The sequence below is a fragment of the Nicotiana sylvestris genome, chromosome 12 (assembly GCF_000393655.2).
Source record: "Nicotiana sylvestris chromosome 12, ASM39365v2, whole genome shotgun sequence".
In the NCBI taxonomy this organism is placed as follows: Eukaryota; Viridiplantae; Streptophyta; class Magnoliopsida; order Solanales; family Solanaceae; genus Nicotiana; species Nicotiana sylvestris.
Window position 1 is genome coordinate 26,859,352 of NC_091068.1, and position 19,857 is coordinate 26,879,208.

General features: G+C 34.8%; 3 protein-coding genes across 3 annotated transcripts; 1 reads left to right on the forward strand and 2 right to left on the reverse strand.

Annotated features, from left to right (window-relative positions):
- The first annotated feature begins 7,970 nt into the window (after window positions 1–7,970).
- On the forward strand, window positions 7,971–13,899 carry LOC104217276 (probable inositol transporter 2). Its single transcript, XM_009767470.2, has 6 exons — window positions 7,971–8,290; window positions 8,853–8,923; window positions 10,728–11,063; window positions 11,283–11,390; window positions 11,839–12,441; window positions 13,133–13,899. Exons 1-6 carry the CDS (start codon window positions 8,155–8,157, stop codon window positions 13,640–13,642), a joined length of 1,764 nt encoding a protein of 587 aa, XP_009765772.1. The 5' UTR covers window positions 7,971–8,154; the 3' UTR covers window positions 13,643–13,899.
- Window positions 13,900–16,427: 2,528 nt separating this feature from the next.
- On the reverse strand, window positions 16,428–17,456 carry LOC138882825 (uncharacterized). The gene is made up of 3 exons (XM_070163458.1): window positions 17,422–17,456; window positions 17,096–17,324; window positions 16,428–16,940 (listed from the first exon to the last, which is right to left on the reverse strand). The coding sequence occupies exons 1-3, from the start codon at window positions 17,454–17,456 to the stop codon at window positions 16,428–16,430; spliced, it is 777 nt and encodes a 258-aa protein (XP_070019559.1).
- Window positions 17,453–18,775, reverse strand: LOC104217278 (uncharacterized). Its single transcript, XM_009767471.1, has one exon. It carries the CDS (start codon window positions 18,773–18,775, stop codon window positions 17,453–17,455), a length of 1,323 nt encoding a protein of 440 aa, XP_009765773.1.
- Window positions 18,776–19,857: the final 1,082 nt, after the last annotated feature.

The following is a 19,857-nucleotide window of genomic DNA, read 5'->3' on the forward strand; positions in this document are numbered from 1 at the left end:
ACATGCTTGAGTTGTTATAGTTGAGTTTCGAATATGATTCGTAAATTCTGAAAAATGATACAAGCAAGGCAGTCCGTTGCCAATATGGGCACAGGCTCACGTATTACTACCTAATTATATTATACTACACCATTTATTTATTTACTTGGCAATCTAATTTTAATCTAAAACAATTACATGCTGGAATTAACCAATATTATTTAACTAAACAATTTTCTTACAAGTTCCGAAATGGTCTATTCGTTTGATTTTTAACTTAGACGGAGTTACTACACCATTTATTTATTTTTAAGCAATATATAGATAGTTCATCCGTTAAGCTATCGTTGGATGTTCCACTATATATACATTAAATAGCTACATGATTCCGATTTTTGTAAGCTAAATAATTTATATATACAAATAAAATTAAGAATATAATTCAAAATAAATTTAGAACTTCAATTCTTCATTTTTCGTATTCATGCTTCCTGTTTCAGTTTACAATAATCAGCGTGTCAGTTGTGTACCTGATATTGGAAGCAAAAGAAAAGTGAGAGATCAGCAGAAATTCAGTAGCATACAACAACAGCAATCCCAGCAACTAGTAACAACCAGCGACGAGAAACTTAGTGACAGATTTTAAAATCAAGGACAAAATCCGGAAACAACAACAACCAACGGACAGAAGCAAAGGGAAACTTTTCAGATTTTTGAAAGACTAGTTAGTGTTTAACCCTTAATTTCTCAATCCGTATCTCAGAATATTTGGACTATATATCAGGTGTATATTCTTCTTCTTTTGAATTTCCAGAATGTTTTTCTTTTTGTTTTTCTAAAGTCTTAGTATTTTTTTTTTTGGAATTTTCTCTCTTAAATTCTTCTCCTCCTAAATCTGATTCAAGACCTCTCTATATATCCCCCAACCCATAAATCTTTTAATCAATTAAAATCAACCCATTTTCTCTACCAAACCCATTATCTTCCCACTCATCCCCATTACATTAAATAAATATATCACACCACCCCATTATATTTTGTCCCCCATGCCTAACATAAACAAATACAAGATTCCCCCACACTAAAATTTGTCTTGTCCCCCCTTTATATTAAATAACTATATCACAACCCACCCCATTTCATTTTGTCCCACATGCTTCATATAAACAATTACAAAATGTACAATTCCTAAACTACCCCTCCGACCCTACTAAAAATTACCAAACTACCCCTGAACGTACTACAAATTACCAAACTACCCATCAGCTATAACACATCAATTAATCAAACTTAACCAAAATATAGGCAATATGATTAATTTCTAACAATGTTCAAACAACAAATTTCATGAACATGATTTCTTCAACATTTCAATAACAAATCACATGAACATGATTTCAACCACAAATCATATGAACACAAATTGAACAACCAAGAACAACTAAAATTTGATTGAACAATATTTTTAGCAACAACAAACCTATTTTCGGATTTAAACAACAACAACAATCAAACAAGTATATTTAGATTTCTAAATTCAATAATATTGAACTTAAAATCAACCATAACAACATTACAACCAACAATTCCTATATCAAACTTAAACAAGATTATGAGACAAATTCAAGAGATAATCATAAATGATAAACAAGAAATCAAACTATACAAATTTCGGATTCAAGATCAACAAACATAATATGAACATGAATTAAATCTAAAAATAAAAACGACGGATTCAAATGATTAAAACCAACATACTTCCTTTATTACAACTAAATTCTTTTAGGCAAATGACAAAACAAAACCTAAGAAGAAACAATTATGAATTTAAACTTGAACTTAACAATATTAACAATTTCCGAAAAATACATAAAATACATGAAACAAATTGAAGAAACAATTAATTAAACTTCAATTTGTATCTAACTAATATTAAACTAACAAATATTCACTTAAACAATAATACAAACATGAAATAAACATGAAAACAACTAATTAAACTTCCATTTTGAAATCTGAAAATTAATTTAACAAACAACACATGAACATGAACTAAAAATTAATTCAAACGATAAACAAAACAAACATTTGTTGATTTTAGATTCGAAAATATCAAAACAAAATACGAACAAAATAAAACTCAAAAACTACTAACCGTATCGAAACGACGAACAAACGACTAACCCAACAACGAACTTGACGAGCCTCGACCAAAGCTCGAACCAACGATGACGAACACGAGCAGACGACGACGAACATGAACCTACGAAGCAATATCGGCAGTTGACAACTGAATCCACGCCGAAGCTATACCGGCAGTTGGCGCGGCAGAAGTGAAGCAGCAAAGGCATCCATGGACGACGAGGTTTCAGTACAGACTCATATGAGAGGTCGACGGACAGCGGAGATGCGACAGCTGGGGATGGGGGCTTCGAACTGGACGATGAGCTTGGCCATGGAAACAGCGGAGATGCGACAGAAGGCGATGGACAGTGACGACGCGACGGAAGGAGCTGGGTTGGGTGGTTGTCGGAACTGTGGTGTTTGGGCGTTACTGGTTTTGGACGAAGGAGAAGGTGACGATGGAGGTGGTGTTTGCTGGATGCTTGGGCCGTGACGATGACGGGGAGGCAGCTGGAGGTGGAAGGGTTCTGTGGTTTTGGACGATGCAGCAGCAATAGCTGCTGCTTGACGATGCTGGACGGGTGGTGATAGAGGCGGAGGGGTCTATTTGGTGGTGAAGCTGGTGGCGACGGGATAGTGACGACGCAGGGGGGAGCTGGTGGTTGACGGGGCTGGTGAATGGCAGCAGCCATGGACGTTGGGGTGTTTGGGAAGTTTTGAGGAAGAAGAAGGAGAATAGGGGGGGCGGATGCTTTAGGCATTTTTAGGGTTTTCTTACTTTTTTTTTTGTTTTGTGTTGCTTGTAAGATAATAGGGGTGTTGGGTTATGGACTGGGTCGACCCAGTTCGAAATGGACTGGGTCATAGGGAAGGTTGGGCCATTTTTTGGGCCTGTGGCTTGAAATCGAAGAAGAGGCCCAATTCCTACTTTCTTTATATTTTCGCTCTCTTTTCTTCTTTTATTTTTCTAAAACTAAATTATAAAAATACTTAAACTATTATTAAGAACTAAATTAAGTTATAAAAGCGCAAATTAACTCCCAATATCAATTAACGCACAATTAAATAATAATTAAGCATAAAATTGTATATTTGGACATTAAATGCTAAAAATGCAAACGATGCCTATTTTTGTAATTTTTTTTAATTTTTGTAAAACACATCTAATTACTAACAATTGTAGAATTAAATTCTATATGCAAAATGCGACATATTTTTGTATTTTTATTAATTTAGCAAATAAACACGCACAGACAAATACAAATAATTATTCAAAATATCACAAAATTGCACACCAAAGAAAAATCATTTTATTTTTGAATTTTTGGGAGTAATTCTCATATAGGGCAAAAATCACGTGCTTACAATGCCTAGTAGACTTTGGCTCTTCTTGAGAAAGAGAGCCTAAGTCTATGAAATTAGTCCAACAAGGAATTGGGGCGTACTCAATAGATTGATAGCCCCAATTCAATGGTTAAACCTAGAGATAGTAATACCCGACTTGAACCTTAATTGCTTGTGCAAATTTGCATACCCAATTGGTCTTGAGAAAGTCAATTCGGGCAAAATCACTCGAACTACCGAGAGGTGTAGAGTGAGTAGAATCGTGCAATGGTTATATCATACTCCCCAAAGGTGACAATCTAGTTTTAGACTCAAGAATCCGTCAATTGAATACCTAGGTAAAAGTCACTACCCTAGTGCCTTTTAATCATTTGAACAACTCGCAATAGTTTAACCTTAGCTTTATTTAGTTTAATTGAGCATTGTAGTTTTATAAAATTAGAATTATAAATCAAACCAAAAATGTGTAGAAGTGCAATTAATAGCAAATACACAACTCCGCTTTAGATAGAAACCCGACCCCAATATCTAGCTCCCTGTGGAAATCGATCCCGGCCTTAATCGGGTAAAAGCTGTTTCGACCGCTCTCGCTACTCCATAGTAGTGCAGGGTTGGCCTCGATCACATTTTGGCGTCGTTGCCGGGGAACTAACGGTTTTGGCTATCTATCTAAATAGTTTTGTGTATTGTTCTTCTTTCCTTCTGTGTTACTAATTTGTTTGAGTCACAACTTCATGTACAAAATGGCAGCAAACTTAAATAACGCATCTCTTGGAGATCTTCCACCAGGGGAGGAAGTAGATGACAATGTTGAAGATGAGGTCCCTATTGTGCCTCAAGGACAAAGGAGAGGCCGCCAAGTCAATGATAATATTCCAGACACTCCCCCACCACCTCCAAGAGTGGCTCCTCGAGTGCTTCCAAATCAGGGCTATTCAAGTGCAATTGTCCCTCCCCGGATTCGGGCGGGCAATTTTCAAATTACTAATGTGATGATGACATTGCTGGAGCAGCGTGGGTATTTCACGGGTGCTTCCACTCAAAATGCTTACAAACATCTCAAGGGGTTTATGGATACCTGTTGGGTGAGCAAGAAAACTAATGTGTTCGAAGATGCACTTCGGTTGAGGATCTTCCCATTCCCACTTAGAGGGAAGACATTAGATTGGCTTGAGCGACTTCCCAACCATTCCATCACTACTTGGGATGAGTTGGCGGACAAGTTTATTGCAAAAATTTTCTCACCGGGGCATATGACTGCATTGAGAGATGAGATATTGGCCTTCAAGCAGGAGCCCACCGAACCTTTGCATGAGATTTAGGAGCGCTATAGAACAATGGTGAAGGAATGCCCCAACAATGATATAACTGAGGCTATGATCCAACAGATTTTCTACCGGGGCATTAACACAACAAACCAATGCATAGTGAACCAACTTGTTGGGGGCAACTTTATGAAGTTGTCTTATGATGAGGCTTGTGACATTCTTGACGAGATGGTTGACACTTCTTCTACGTGGCAAAGTAGAGCCAATGTGCCCCAGGGTGACCCCCACGGTCACTCATTTGCACAAGGAGTTACATGATCATGGGCAGGCTATAGCTGAGTTGACAACTACTATGAACCAACTAGCAAAGGCACAGTTGCAACAAGTTCAAAATCCTCGCCAAGTGAATGCTATGGAGGGTATCAACATACTTGTCAACAAAAGAAGGCAAAGAGGTCAACAGAATGAAGGGAATTCGGAGCAATTTGACAATGATTGTGGTGGATTTCAAGATGATGGTTACGATGGACAGAGTGAAGAGGTGCAATACGTAACAATTATCAAGGCCAAATGGGCAATTCTTCCAACCAACAACAATGGAGACCCCAAGCCAATTGGGGCAATCAACAATAACAAGGCAGTGGTAATTGGGGGAACAACAACCAAAACAAAAACTAGGGTAATCAGAACAACAATCAAAACAATCAAGGAAATTGGAATGGTAACAACAATCAAGGTGGATGGAATAATGGAAACCAAGGAAATCGGGGGCAAGGCTTTCAAAGGCCCCCAATGTACCAACAACCAAACAATCCATCCCAAGGTCCTAGTTCTTCTAGCAATGATATGGGGAGACATCGCCGTACAATACTACGGGGTGTAACATCGTCATAATACTGCGGAGTGTAACAATAGGGATGGACTATGATATTGACAGATGATTATATGGAGGGGCCGGGTTGCGCGCCGCAATAGATTTCTTAAAGTTTATATTGTGGGTTCGGGTTGCACGCTGCAACATATTGATACAAGTTATATTTGTTGTGATTGTTGGTTCGGCCTCGGTTGTTGAGATGAGTTATATAACTGGTTATTCAGGACTCTCTGCTGGTTGATTTGAGTTTTTTTGATATGGGTTACCTGCTTTACTTCTATTCTTGTTTTTTCGGTTATTTATTATTATTATTATTATTGCGTACATGTTAATGCAAGTGGTCCGCCTTAGCCTCGTCACTACTTCGTCGAAGCTAGGCTCGACACTTACAGAGTACATGGGGTCGGTTGTACTCATACTACACTCTGCACTTCTTGTGCAAATACTAGAGTTGGTACCAGCGACGTACTGTACACTTGCTCGGATCTAGCTACCCAGAGGAGACTTGAGGTATAGCTGCACAACGTCCGCAGCTGTGAAGTCCCCTTCTACTTCTTTTAGTTGTTCATTTGTTTCAGACAATTATGTTTATTTCAAATCATTATCTGTAGTATCATAGACGCTCATGTATTTGTGATATCAGATCGGGGATTGTATTTGAATTTCGTCACTTATTAGTTTAGTTACCTTTTTCAGATTATTAAGTTTTTCCCTTATTGTCATCGTATTGAAACTTGTTAAGAATGATTAATAATTACATCTAACGTTGACTTGTCTAGCAAGTGAAATGTTAGGCGTCATCACGTTCCCCAAGGTAGAAATTCCGAGTTGCTACAGGTTTCAAGTAAAACACTCTGAAGCTTTTGCTATATATTATAAAATATAGAAACAGACTTCACTACTCACTAGTCAACATAGAGATTGTGGATAAGATATAATGAACATTTTTTGGGGGACAAAAATTGATTTTCAAGCCGGCAACATGGGAAAATGCCAGATGAAATAAGAATAAACTATCGGTTAATTATTATCTATAGTGCCATACGTGTTTGGTTAATGTTCTTCTTTGGAATTTCTAGTAACTAGTAGTAGCTATAATCTTAAAGTCCTGTTAATATCTTATTTTTATAAATTTGTTGCTCCGCCACTTTATCCGTTTTCAAATATAATATCGATAAACTTGTAGGATAATAAGGTAACAAGTTGATGGTTCCAATTCAAACATGGTAATAATATTTTAAAACAAGGTTCAAGATATTAAGTAGTTAAATTTTGGTTTAATTTGTTACAAGTGAGTTCTTGATCAAAGAATTAAGCATTAATCCTACATAAATGGCAATATAAAAACATAAAACATTAAGAAACCAAGGAAGGAATAATGAAGTGCATTATTTATTATTCCTTAAACTATTTTTCTTGCACCAAATATTTGCGGAACATATTATCATCCTAAATATATTAAACGACTGCTTTTAGTGTTGTACTTTGAATTTCTCATGTTGTATAGTTGAACAATATTTTTAATGTATAATTTTCATCGACCGAATTTCGTGAAACTAGCAGGGACCAATTTTTTTATATTCTGCTAATTTCCCATAAATTATTATTTTTTAGTATCAGAAAAACTTTCTAACCAAATATTAGCCAAAATTAGGCAGATTTTATGTAACCTCCCAAATTGTGTATATGGTGTAATAAGAAAATTGGACTAATAGTTATTAAATATATGACATGATTTGTGTATAATTTTTTTTAATCGTCTAATAGTGATTAATTAATACATATTTGGTCATTTAATTATAACAAGTTAGTAATATGACTTAATATAAACATCGGAGTGCCTAAAGAATTTTTGGAGATCAAGTCACTCTTTTCCTGTTAATATGAAGTCCAAAATCTCAAACTGTTAGAAAAAAGGTGTATTTTGTGGTCATAACAAATTCAATAGTGCTTCACCTTTAGCAGTGTGAATTATTAGTAGGAATACGACAACATTGGCAGATTTCTTGATCCCTTTAGAGTCCCCGTTGAAGTTAGTTTTTCTTAAAATATACCTTTTTTTTTGTTAGTATCCAATATTTACATTGAGACTTAAAAATTAATTTATATTCGTGTTACGTATAATCCATTAAAAGGGAGTGTATCCTATGAGGATTTTATTTTTATTTTTAAAGCCTGCACTCGAAATCTCTAGTTAATTAACATGGTGGTGAGATCATATGCATTTTCCATAATTGTTGATGGCATGTTAAATTTAGCTAATAACCACCCCTATCCCCTCTTCTCCCCTGTTTTACCTGAAAAAAACATAGCAGTACTATCTTCTTTTTTAGTTTTCTTGCCCTCTATAAATTTGCACAGTCTTAGCCAATTCCCTTCTTAGATTATCTCTCTCCTCTTCTTTCTTACACATAGTTCCATCTTCCATGTTCCAAAAAGCCAGTACACACACCTAATTTCTCTTCTTCATCTTTCTAGTGTCTTCTTGTTTACTTCTTTAATTTGTGTTTGAAGTGAAAATTCAAGAAAAACAATTAAGTAAGTTAGTTAGTTAGAGAAGTGGAAATGGAAGGAGGAGTAGCTCATGGAGCAGATGCAACAGCTTTTAAAGAATGTTTAGCTCTTTCTTACAAAAATCCTTATGTTCTTCGCCTTGCTTTCTCTGCTGGAATTGGTGGCCTTCTCTTTGGCTATGATACAGGTGTCGATCTCTTTCTATATATATTTACGGATTTAAGTTATATATACTGACCATGACCATGACCGTTGTAAAAAATTTCTTACTCTATCAGTGAATCTTGACATGTTATATATGGAAGATTATTTAGTATTTGTATAGAAAATTGCCTACAATTATCTTGGTAGTATAAATATTTTTACATAATTCGCGCGTAGAACTTATACTTTATATATTTATAAATATATTTAACTTATATATAGTGAAAGTATTAAATTACACTATCTCATGCATCAACGTACTTTTACCTGTCATAACAAGGTTATGTACTTTATCTTTTGTTATTTTATAAAATATGCTATGAATAATTATATGTTGTGAGTTCTCGGGACCTCGCGCATAATTAGAGCTTAGTGCATCGGTCTGTCATTTCTTTATTAAAAATTTTATATTGTCAATGAATAGAAGTTAAACTCTTTTAGCCGTATTACTTAGACTAATTTTTTCCCCTTTAATTTCCATTAATTCCAACTAAACAAACTTATTTGAGTGTCTCAAGTTCTTGGTGTTGTTTTGTGGAGTATAGGAGTCATATCAGGAGCTCTGCTTTATATTAGGGATGACTTCAAAGATGTTGATAGGAATACCGTTTTACAGGTTTGCACACAACAATTATCCTTCTATATTTTCTTTTTCCTTGTTTACGTCATAATTTCAATAGTTCACACTGTTATTATATTGACGGAAACATTTATTTATATATATATTTGCACTAAAAATACCCTCTTATTGTTGCTTATATGAGAAAAATAAAATTGAGGGGTTTAACATATGGTTTTTGGTAGTTTAGGGACCCTTTCATTAATTTGGATTAGAAAGACAGATTTCCATCAATTTAGTTTGTGATTTTATAGTTCCATGCCAGGGTCCATATCCAACAAATTTGTCGATTAAACTACGTTGTTCTTACAGTAAAAATTATACAAATTAGCCACTTTTCGGTCCAATTTTTGGAAAATAGCTCATATTTGAAAATTCATCGAAAAGTAGCTATTTTTAATGTGAAAACACCGTGACATTGTCATGGAATTAGAACTTGAACAAGTGAAAAATCCATAATATTCGGAATACTGGTTTTTGAAATCCATCAAAGCTAAAGAAAAAAAAGTGAAACTCCATGATAGTGGATTAGTGGGATAGATTTCGTTCAGGATATTGCCATGGAATTGCACCATTTTAGGATTCGAAATCCATGATATTGTCATGGATTTCAAAATTGGCTAATTTTGAGTGACTTTTGAATATGTGGCTATTTTTTAACTTTACCCGTTTTTACAAGATTAAAATTTTCTTTTTCCTCTCGAAAAGAACAGTTATTATCAATCGTTTTCTGCTATAACTATGTGACACATGTATCAAGTAGCTGGACCATTCATTTATTGTCTTCACCTGAACTTGCTTAGATCCAATATAAACCTTGACTCCTATAGATACCTAATTTTTAACCCTCACATGTTTTTTCTTCCAATAATTTCATTAAATACTTAATTTTATTTTTAAAATTGAGACTTTTAGCTTTCAAATTCTGTTGGTTAGAATTGGTTTAACAAAATTATTTTTCGAAAAAATAAAATAAGATATGTTGCTTTAAAGTTCTTGTTATTTTCATAGACGAATTCTCAACAGAGACGATTCACATTCTCAAATGTCTCATTTTCCAGAATTCTAGCCTCTCAAATTTCCTCTGTTTATTAGTATTACAAACCCCTCCTAGTGGTTTGAAAAAAAATGGATTACTCTTCTAATTATACATTTTAATTTATTTGCATTTCCCAAAACCACATACTCCACACCCACAAATTTTAGGTTTATTGTCTTATTTTAACATGACCACTTAGGAATAAACTACCCATATCACATGTTTACACTAAAACTATATTGATTTTTCATGGTTACATAAAAAATATAATGTGAAAATTAATTAACCATGGAATTAAGTGATAAAAGTATAAGTAGAAGACACATATCATGTATTCATTTGCTTGATATAAACACCTAATATAAATAAATTTTGATCTTTAAACAAATAGTCGACCGGATTCATATATTGATTACTTTTAGCCGGTATACATAGATTATGCTCTGTTTATATAGAGTTATACACATATAAATAGATTATACATATATACAATATATCTGCAGTCTTTTTCAAAATTAAGCGGTTGGGTTGAAGGCTATTTATGTTAAAAGGGCAGCCCAGTGCACTAAGCTCCCACTATGCGCAGGGTCCAGGGAAGAATCGGAATACAAGGGTCTATTGTACGCAACCTTATCCTGCATTTCTGCAAGAGGCTATTTCCACGGGTCGAACCCGTGACCTTCTGGTCACATGACACCAAATTTTTTGGTCAACATAACACTAAAAATTGCTAATTATGCATGGCTTTAATTTAATTTATAGGAATCTATAGTGAGCATGGCAGTGGCTGGAGCAATAATAGGAGCAGCAATTGGTGGATGGTTGAATGACAAATTTGGAAGGAGAACTGCAATACTCATAGCTGATTTCCTCTTTTTTGTTGGAGCTGTGATTATGGCATCAGCAGTGAATTCAGCACTTCTTATTGTTGGTAGAATTTTTGTTGGACTTGGTGTTGGAATGGCATCAATGACTGCTCCTTTGTACATATCAGAAGCTTCTCCTGCTAAAATTAGAGGTGCTCTTGTTAGTACTAATGGATTTCTCATTACTGGTGGCCAATTCTTGTCTTACCTTATTAACCTCGCTTTTACCAAGGTATGCAACTCTAATTCTTTTATGATTTTTGCATAAATAGCCAGTCGAATTCACCATTTACTTTTCTTAACTGGTATACACTGATTATACATAGTTGTACACATATTATGCATGGGTTTTACTTATATTTACATCCGCATGCTATTTTTAGTTTAAGCAGTTGGCGGCTATTCTCCAATAATGTACATGGATATAATAATATTTGCTGCTTGTAATTAGGCACCAGGGACCTGGAGATGGATGCTTGGAGTAGCAGGATTGCCAGCCCTCCTCCAATTCATACTAATGCTTCTCCTTCCTGAATCGCCTCGTTGGCTTTATCGCAAGGTTAATTTCATGCATTTAACTTATATATACTAACAATATAAAGAATTTTACACTATCAGCATATTTAACTTGTTATAGAAAGTTATTTAGTGCGACAAATAAGTTGTTGGAGGTAATCTTAACCTGATGGTGTAAAACTATTGTATACCGTCAGTAAACATAAGTTAAACTCTCATTTAATTCTTTCTTCTATGAACAAAACAAGATATTGTTTCCAGCAATTATGATAGAGCCAAACCTCTCTATAACGATCATCCTCTATAATACTTCACTATAATGGCCACGTTTTCTTTGAATATTATGTCATAATATAAGTTCTCTATAGAAACACTTCACTATAACAACCAAAAAATTTCGGAACAAACGATATTGTTATAGAGAGGTTTGATTGTATTTCACATTCAATACAATAATGCAGTAATTGCAAATGTTTTCTTGGAAAAAACAGGGGAGGCAAGAGGAAGCCAAAGCAATACTAAGGAAGATATATTCACCTGAGCAAGTTGAAGTTGAAATTCAAGCTCTTAAAGAATCAGTAGACAAAGAAATTGAAGAAAACAAAGCATCTGAGGGTATCAATCTCTTCAAGTTATGCCAGACGAAAACAGTTCGTCGTGGACTAATAGCTGGAGTTGGTCTTCAAATTTTCCAGCAATTTGTTGGAATAAACACTGTTATGTATTACAGTCCTAGTATCATTCAACTAGCTGGAATTGCCTCGAACCGGACAGCTCTCCTTCTATCGCTTGTCACAGCCGGGCTAAACGCTTTTGGCTCGATTATTAGTATATATTTCATAGACAGGACTGGGAGGAAGAAACTTCTTGTGATTAGCTTGTTTGGTGTTATGATTTCTCTAGGGTTTTTGTCAGCAGTTTTCTATGAGGCTACTTCAACTTCACCAGCAGTTAGTATGGCTGAGACATCTCATTTTGCAGCATCATTTACTTGTCCTGCTTACCATAATGCTGGTTCTGCTAGTTCTTGGGATTGTACTAGGTGCCTTAAAGCTTCTCCTGATTGTGGCTTCTGTGCTTCACCTCAAAATAAGGTAATAATGACATCTTATATGCTTCATATTATCTCTGTTTTAAGGTTTTTTTCGCACACCTCCTAAGAAGATATTGAAGAATTAACCTAAATAGCCGCTCACTTGACCGTTTAATCCAAATATAGTCGATGGACGTATAATATTGTATAATTCATGTATAATATGTTTATAGTCGTGTATGATCAATGTATAATCTATGTATACCGGTTACGAAAAGAAAACAATGAATCCAACTGGCTATTTGTGTAAAAATCCCAAATATTCAATAGCCTTAATCATTAGAGTATTTATATGAAATACCCTTTATCTGTCTTTTAATGGTCTCATTTAGTTAGCACTATATTTTGGAGAGAAAATAATAAATGCTTCTTGTTTTTCTAAAACTTCAAACATTTTCAAACAAATTCAATTTGCCAAAACGACTAAATATTTGAGATTGAAGGGAGCAAATTTTTGTTTCAACAGCCATTATATTTTTCTTTTATGCCTACATGAAAGTGATAAGTAATGCATCTTACCATGCTTTAAGATCGAGCCCAACACTCTCCTATGTTCTCTTTGATAACGTGTTATGACATTATATAATAGCCATAAACGGAATGTCTATACTATCTTGATATTCAATACTAATATAATATTGCAAGTATATATCTATCAAAGGTATGTTTAATATTTTTTTTCTTTGTTGTAGTTGCTACCTGGGGCATGTCTCATCTCAAATGATACTATTAAGGATGCTTGTCATGATCAAGATAGGTTATGGTACACAAGAGGATGCCCTAGTAGATATGGATGGCTAGCCCTACTCGGGCTAGCGCTATACATCATATTTTTTTCTCCGGGAATGGGTACCGTTCCATGGATCGTTAACTCGGAGATATACCCTTTAAGATTCAGAGGAGTTTGTGGAGGAATAGCTGCAACAGCAAACTGGATTTCAAATCTCATTGTAGCACAATCTTTCTTGTCATTGACACATGCTATTGGAACATCATGGACATTTCTTGTATTTGGAGTTCTCTCTGTTATAGCCCTATTTTTTGTCCTGATTTGTGTTCCAGAAACTAAGGGACTTCCAATTGAGGAAATTGAGAAGATTTTGGAGAGAAGAGGTCTACATTTGATGTTTTGGAAGAAAAGGGCTAAAGAGAAGAATGGTGGAGAAGTTGATGGAAAGAAAGAAGTGGGAGGAGATGTATGAAGAAATGAAAAAACATAGATAGCTTTGATTTGAATTGGAAATCCTTTAATTAGTTTATGCTAGTGTTTGATAGGATTTCCAATTATTTAAGATAAATAATTATTAATATATAATGTGGATGATTAGATGAAGTTGGATTATTGATAAGAACTTTCTCCAAGAAAGCTTATTAGGCTCCAGACTTGCTTTGGTTGAAGTGTGTGACCATCTCATCTAAGAACTTAAGTTGTTATAGAGATCGCACTTCTATTACTTAACTATGTCTTCACCAGGTTTTTCCACTTTCTTCTGTTAATAATTAATTTATTTCATGCTAGTTCCCAAGTTAATTCTGTCTTTTGTGAATTTAGGAAAGAAAAAAAAAAAGAATCTTTGAAAGTACAATATGCTAGTTACAATTTGGACTGATCAATTGCAACATAAAGAGAACTTTAGTTAAAAATTAAATGAGTATGAATTGGAATAAGAAAAGGCACACATTCTCCATCATGCATCCTAACATTAGGTAGTTGTGTCAAATCTCCAATAAACCTTTGCAAATGGACATGGTCCTTTTCATCTCATAAACATTTATAGATTCATGTCATGGCTGGGGCTTACGCCGCTTACCTCTTCATTACTGTTCTTCTATTCAAATATGTTGAATTTATTTTTGAGATGAGGGTCTTTTAAAAATAATCTTTTACTTTTTACCGATCTCACAATAAAGGAATACACGAAATATATTATTGTTGTTGTAATATGTTATGGGTGGGGCTTGTATGCAAATTCCCGCAAACCGTCTCTTTACAAAACCTTTCTTCTTATATTACACTAATTTTCCATTTGTCTTAACGTGCTCCCGTAAAAATATGTCTTGAAGTAGGGACTTTGTAACGGTTAGTTTATATATATAAATCATCTCCTGTCAAACGGGTGTAATTAGGATGTATTACTACCCGTGGAACCTCTAAAATATAAATCTATCACCGTCCCAGTTCATGTGATACTTTACCTTTTCAGTCAATACAAAAAAGAATACTATCATTCTATATTTAGTAAAAATTTAACACTAAAATATTTGTTTACGCTTAATAAAATAATTTATAATCACACAAATATCAATACCTTATTTTTCACCACAAATTTTAAAAGTACATTCTTTTATAAACTCTGTGCCAAAATACTATTACATAAATTGGGACAATTGACGTGCTCCTTCTAATCAGTCATTGCACACATTCGCACCCATAAACAACTACGCACTCATATGTTTTATTTTTTTTAAAGATTAAGACGTATGAATTTAAATACACATCTGAATATGTGCATTAAGATTAAGACATCTGAATCTGAATCCCAGGGGCTGCTCAATAAGCTTGGTGGCCTAAAGTCAAACTTTGATGTGAGGCCCTTTTAAAACAATCATATATATTTTTAGTTGAAGTAGATTTTTCTAGTTTTTTGAGAATAAAATTATTTGAAATTTTTCGCATAAAACCATTTAGTCTCTCATGTGCAGTATGATCTTAAGTAATAGAACATGATTCAAGAAGTTGATAACTTTGTACTAAAAGAACTTTTTGAGGTTTCAATATACTCGTTGCAATGATGAAAACCTGAGGAAAAAAATAGAGTTTAAAAGTGTATTATATATTTTCTAATGATTAATGTAATCCTTTTTTATATAAAATATTTTACTTTTCTACTTTGAAATACTTAATATTTTCTTCAAAAGATTTGGGGCCTCACAAGAAGAGTTGTTGTGGAATGGATAGCATATCTCCTTCTTTAATCGGAAATATTCGGTTTCAGAAAAAGATCTCTTATAAGGAACAGTTCCCACTTTAATGGATTTTACACGGTATGAATTTGAATTAATCATTGTCCCAAATTAAATATTGGACATCAAATAAGAATTGGGAAACAAAAATTGGGGCCCCCAAAATTATGGGGCCTAAAAATACCGCTTTAGTGGTTTTACCCTCTGGCCGCCCTTGCTGAATACACATTTGAATATTAAGATGTGTACTAAGATTTGAATACTACTTGATTAAAATTGTTTGTGTTTTTAACATCTGAATATATAAAATTTATTTTGATTTGAAAATCAATAAACATAAATTCAAATAAAATACTAATTAATCTAATATTCTGTCAATAATATATATATATATATATATATATATATATATATATATATATATATATATATATATATATATATATTAAATTATGACAGTTAATGATGGTAATGACTAACAGTGGTGCTTGTGAATGCCGACTAGAGGCGACTGGTGGTAGTTTTGATTGATGGTGGTGGTTCTGTATAGTAGCTAGTGGTAATTGATAATGATGGCGATTATGGTTGAGGATGGTGATGGTGGGTCATGGGTGGTAATAATTAATAATAGTGGGTGGTGATGGTAGTTGTGATTGAGGAAGGTGGTGGTAGTTTATAATGGTGGGCAGTATCGGGCTATGTTGTTAATGGTGATGGGTTGGTTAGTTGTGGTAGTTGAGGTTGATGAGTTTGTGGTTGTGGTTGAAAATAATAGTGGCGGGAATAGTGGGGATGGTAGGTGGTAGTTGTCAATAATGGTGGCGGCTTGGTGGTGGTAGTCAGAGGCGAACTCAGGATTTAAGCATAACGGGGGCACCATTATCTTTAGTATGTCAATCACCAGCGATAAAGTTCGGGTGTAACTCTTTGAAATGACTATGATAATTTATCATCAAAATAAAAACATCAATATTATCAAATACCATTAACTTGATACTAATATAACAAAAGTACATTGTCCACTTATAGTTGAACTCGACGCGCTTTCATGTTTTGAAAACGGTCAATAATAGCATCATTGCTTATATTTACAAATACTTCCTTCTCAAAGTAACAAACTAAACAATTATTTAAAAATGCATCACTAATACTACTACACAATTCATCTTTGATGTACTTCATGGATGAGAGTGCTCTTTCCACCGTTGCAGTTGCGACAGGTAAAATTAAAGTCAACTTCACAAGCAAATAAACAAGTGAATAAGTATCCACAAGATTTGCCTCAACCAATGCTTTTGTCAAATCACCAATTCCTTTCAAATCAGAGAACCTAGGGTCACCATGTTGCATGTGCCATATGAAAGTGTCAAGTTGGCGACTAAGATCTCGAAACTTCAATTCACCAAACTCATCGGGATAATGCTTGGCCAATGTTATTATTCTTTCCTTATCAAAATTAGCAAATGAATTAATCGGATTCAAGCTAGCCATACCAAGAAGCAGGTTACTACTCACAACATCAAAACAACTATTAAGCTCCAGAAGTTGCAAATCAATCACGGTATAAAAAAGTTCAACACGTAAGTGATGTGAATAAGTAACACTAGAAGCCTACGCTTCGACTTTCCAGGAATATAGAATTCTTCCATCTTAGGCACCAAAATATCATGTTTTGCACAAAATAAATATACTTCATCCATCAATGGTTCACGTCCTTTATCTCTCATTTCTTGCAACCATTCCTTTGTGATATCAAGAAATATCATGGCATTGACAATATCTTGATCTTTCTTCTGTAAAGCTTTGCTCAACTCGTTTGACATTATCAACACTTTCAACATTAAGTGAAGCAAGAAAACAAATTCAAATACTTTAATTTTACTGAAAAAAGTTTCGTCTTGCAACTTATCATTAACATCACTGTCACATTCAATCACCCCAAACACATGAACAATAGAAGAAAATAAAATAACAAAGTTATCTAATATTTTACAATGTGATCCCCAACGAGTGTCACCTGGCCTTTGAAGCCCTCGCTCTTGATTTAATCATTTTCCACTTTGAACTTCACCACTCTCCAACAATTGCTCCAACAATTCTGTTTGATGATCCCGAAGTTGATCTCTACGCTTAAAAGAAACTCCAATTACATTCAACACGTTAGTAACTATAGCAAAGAAAGTCTCTAACTCCTTGTGTTTTTTAGCAACAGCTACAAGCGTCAACTGTAATTGATGTGCAAAACAATGAGCTGAATATGCCGATGGAGTTTCTTGCAAAATTAAAGCTTTAAGACCATTCATCTTTCCCTGCATATCACTAGCCCCATCATAGCCTTGTCCACGTATTTTGGATGGACTTAATGAGTGTTTTATTAGCAAAGAAAGTACTGCTTCTTTCAACGACTTTGCAGATGTATCACTAACACGAACAAGGCTAATAAATAGCTCGTTCACTTGGCCTTTTTTGTCAATATACCGCAAATTGAGGGCCATTTGTTCATGATGTGAAATATCCTTGGACTCATCAACTAATATCCCAAAATAATCTCCATCCAAGTCATCAATTATAGCTTTCACGGTCTCTTGTGCACAAGCACTCACAATATCCTTTTGAATTTTTGGCGAAGTCATCATATCATTTTTTGGAGCATGTTTTAATATAATTCTATCTATATCTGGAAGACTATTTCCAAGCCATTCCAAAAGCCCTAGAAAAAGGCCTTTGTTTGTTGATGATTCACTTTCATCGTGACCACGAAAAGACAATCCAAAGTTCAAAAGAAACCTTGCAACATCGATTGAGACATTTAAACGAATTAGATATTCAGTTTTTTGTTGATCAGATTGCTTTTCAAAATCAGCTTGAATTGATTGAGATTGATTTGACAAGTCTAGCATATTGTTGAAACACTTATGGTGGAGATTATTTACTTCACCAACATGTAGACCAAGTCTTTCGATTCCTTTATTCCAAGCCTTAAAGCCGGTTTTTGTGAAAGAGTCACTTGTGCTTCCATGAACGTAATCATTTTTGAATAAATAACAACATAAACAAAATGCGGCATCTTTCTTCACACTATACTCTAACCATCTAGAATGCGAACCTTTAAACCAACCCGGACTAAATTGGCGCATTTTCTTCCCAAATAAAGCTTTAGGAAATTTGTGATCAACTGGTTGGCAAGGCCCTCTTTGGATGTAGTGTCTTCTCATTTCATCCTGTATTCTAGAGCTATATCTAATGGATATTCTCTCTCCGGGGTCAGTGTTAAGTGATTTCACGTCAAACTCCTCTACAAGATAGGAGAAATTGTCTCTAAAACTAGAACTTGGTGGAGATGAATTAAACCTCGTCAAAAATATGTCCATCTCAATTCACATCAACAGAACTTCCTACAAAGCAACAATGCCAAGCAAAATAACATTTTTAATATGATTAATCACACTCCTTATATTAATACTAAAATAGAAATAATATTTTCAAATATTTCACTTCACTTCACTTAACTAAAACAATATTTCAAATAGCATTAGCACAAATCTTCAAATACCTATGAAATTAATGTAACAACAACAACGACGACGACGACCTAGTATAATCCCACAAGTGGGGTCTGGGGAGGGTAATATGTACGCAGACCTTACCCCTACCCCGAAGGGTAGAGAGGGTATTTCCAGGAGACCCTCGGCTCAAAAAAGCAATAGGAGATGATATATTAGTACCATAAAAATGCGTAATAAAAATAACAACAATATATAAGAGATATGAAATATGAAATACAGGATACGAAATACGAAATACGAAATAGATGGCTGGTATAGTACAACTAGAAGGTAAAGCCCTGCATCAATAGACGACCAATGACATTCCTAGTCTAACTCCTAACTAGATAGTCTCCCTCTATTGTGCTGTAGAAATATTCACACTCTCCCCTAACCTACAACCTTAATGCTCGACCTCCATAATTCCCTATCAAGGGTCATGTCCTCAGTAATCCTAAGTCGCGCCATGTCCTGTCTGATCACCTCTCCCCAATAATTCTTAGGTCTCCCTCTACCTCTCCGCGTGCCCACTACAGCCAGTCGCTCACACCTCCTCACCGGTGCATCAGTGCTCCTCCTCTGAATGTGCCCGAACCATCTGAGTCTTACTTCCCGCATCTTGTCCTCCATGGGGGCCACACCCACCTTCTCTCGAATATCTGCATTCCTAATCTTATCCATCCTTGTATGCCCGCACATCCACCTCAACATCCTCATCTCTGCTACTTTCATCTTCTGGGTGTGTGAGTTCTTTACCGGCCAACATTCAGTTCCATACAACATGGCAGGCCTAACCACTGCTCTATAAAACTTACCTTTTAGTAACGGTGGCACTTTCTTGTCACACAAGACTCCCGACGCTAACCTCCACTTCATCCACCCCACCCCTATACGGTGTGTGACATCCT

Coding starts and splice junctions, on each gene's coding strand:
- LOC104217276 (XM_009767470.2), top strand. CDS start 8,155: ATGGAAGGAGGAGTAGCTCATGGAGCAGATGCAACAGCTTTTAAAGAA. Junction 11,064..11,282: donor TTAACCTCGCTTTTACCAAG/GTATGCAACTCT, acceptor GCTTGTAATTAG/GCACCAGGGACCTGGAGATG. Junction 12,442..13,132: donor GTGCTTCACCTCAAAATAAG/GTAATAATGACA, acceptor TCTTTGTTGTAG/TTGCTACCTGGGGCATGTCT.
- LOC138882825 (XM_070163458.1), bottom strand. CDS start 17,456: ATGATTAAATCAAGAGCGAGGGCTTCAAAGGCCAG. Junction 17,325..17,421: donor GCGAGGGCTTCAAAGGCCAG/GTGACACTCGTT, acceptor TGAATGTGACAG/TGATGTTAATGATAAGTTGC. Junction 16,941..17,095: donor GTGAACCATTGATGGATGAA/GTATATTTATTT, acceptor CAACTTCTGGAG/CTTAATAGTTGTTTTGATGT.
- LOC104217278 (XM_009767471.1), bottom strand. CDS start 18,775: ATGGACATATTTTTGACGAGGTTTAATTCATCTCCACCAAGTTCTAGT.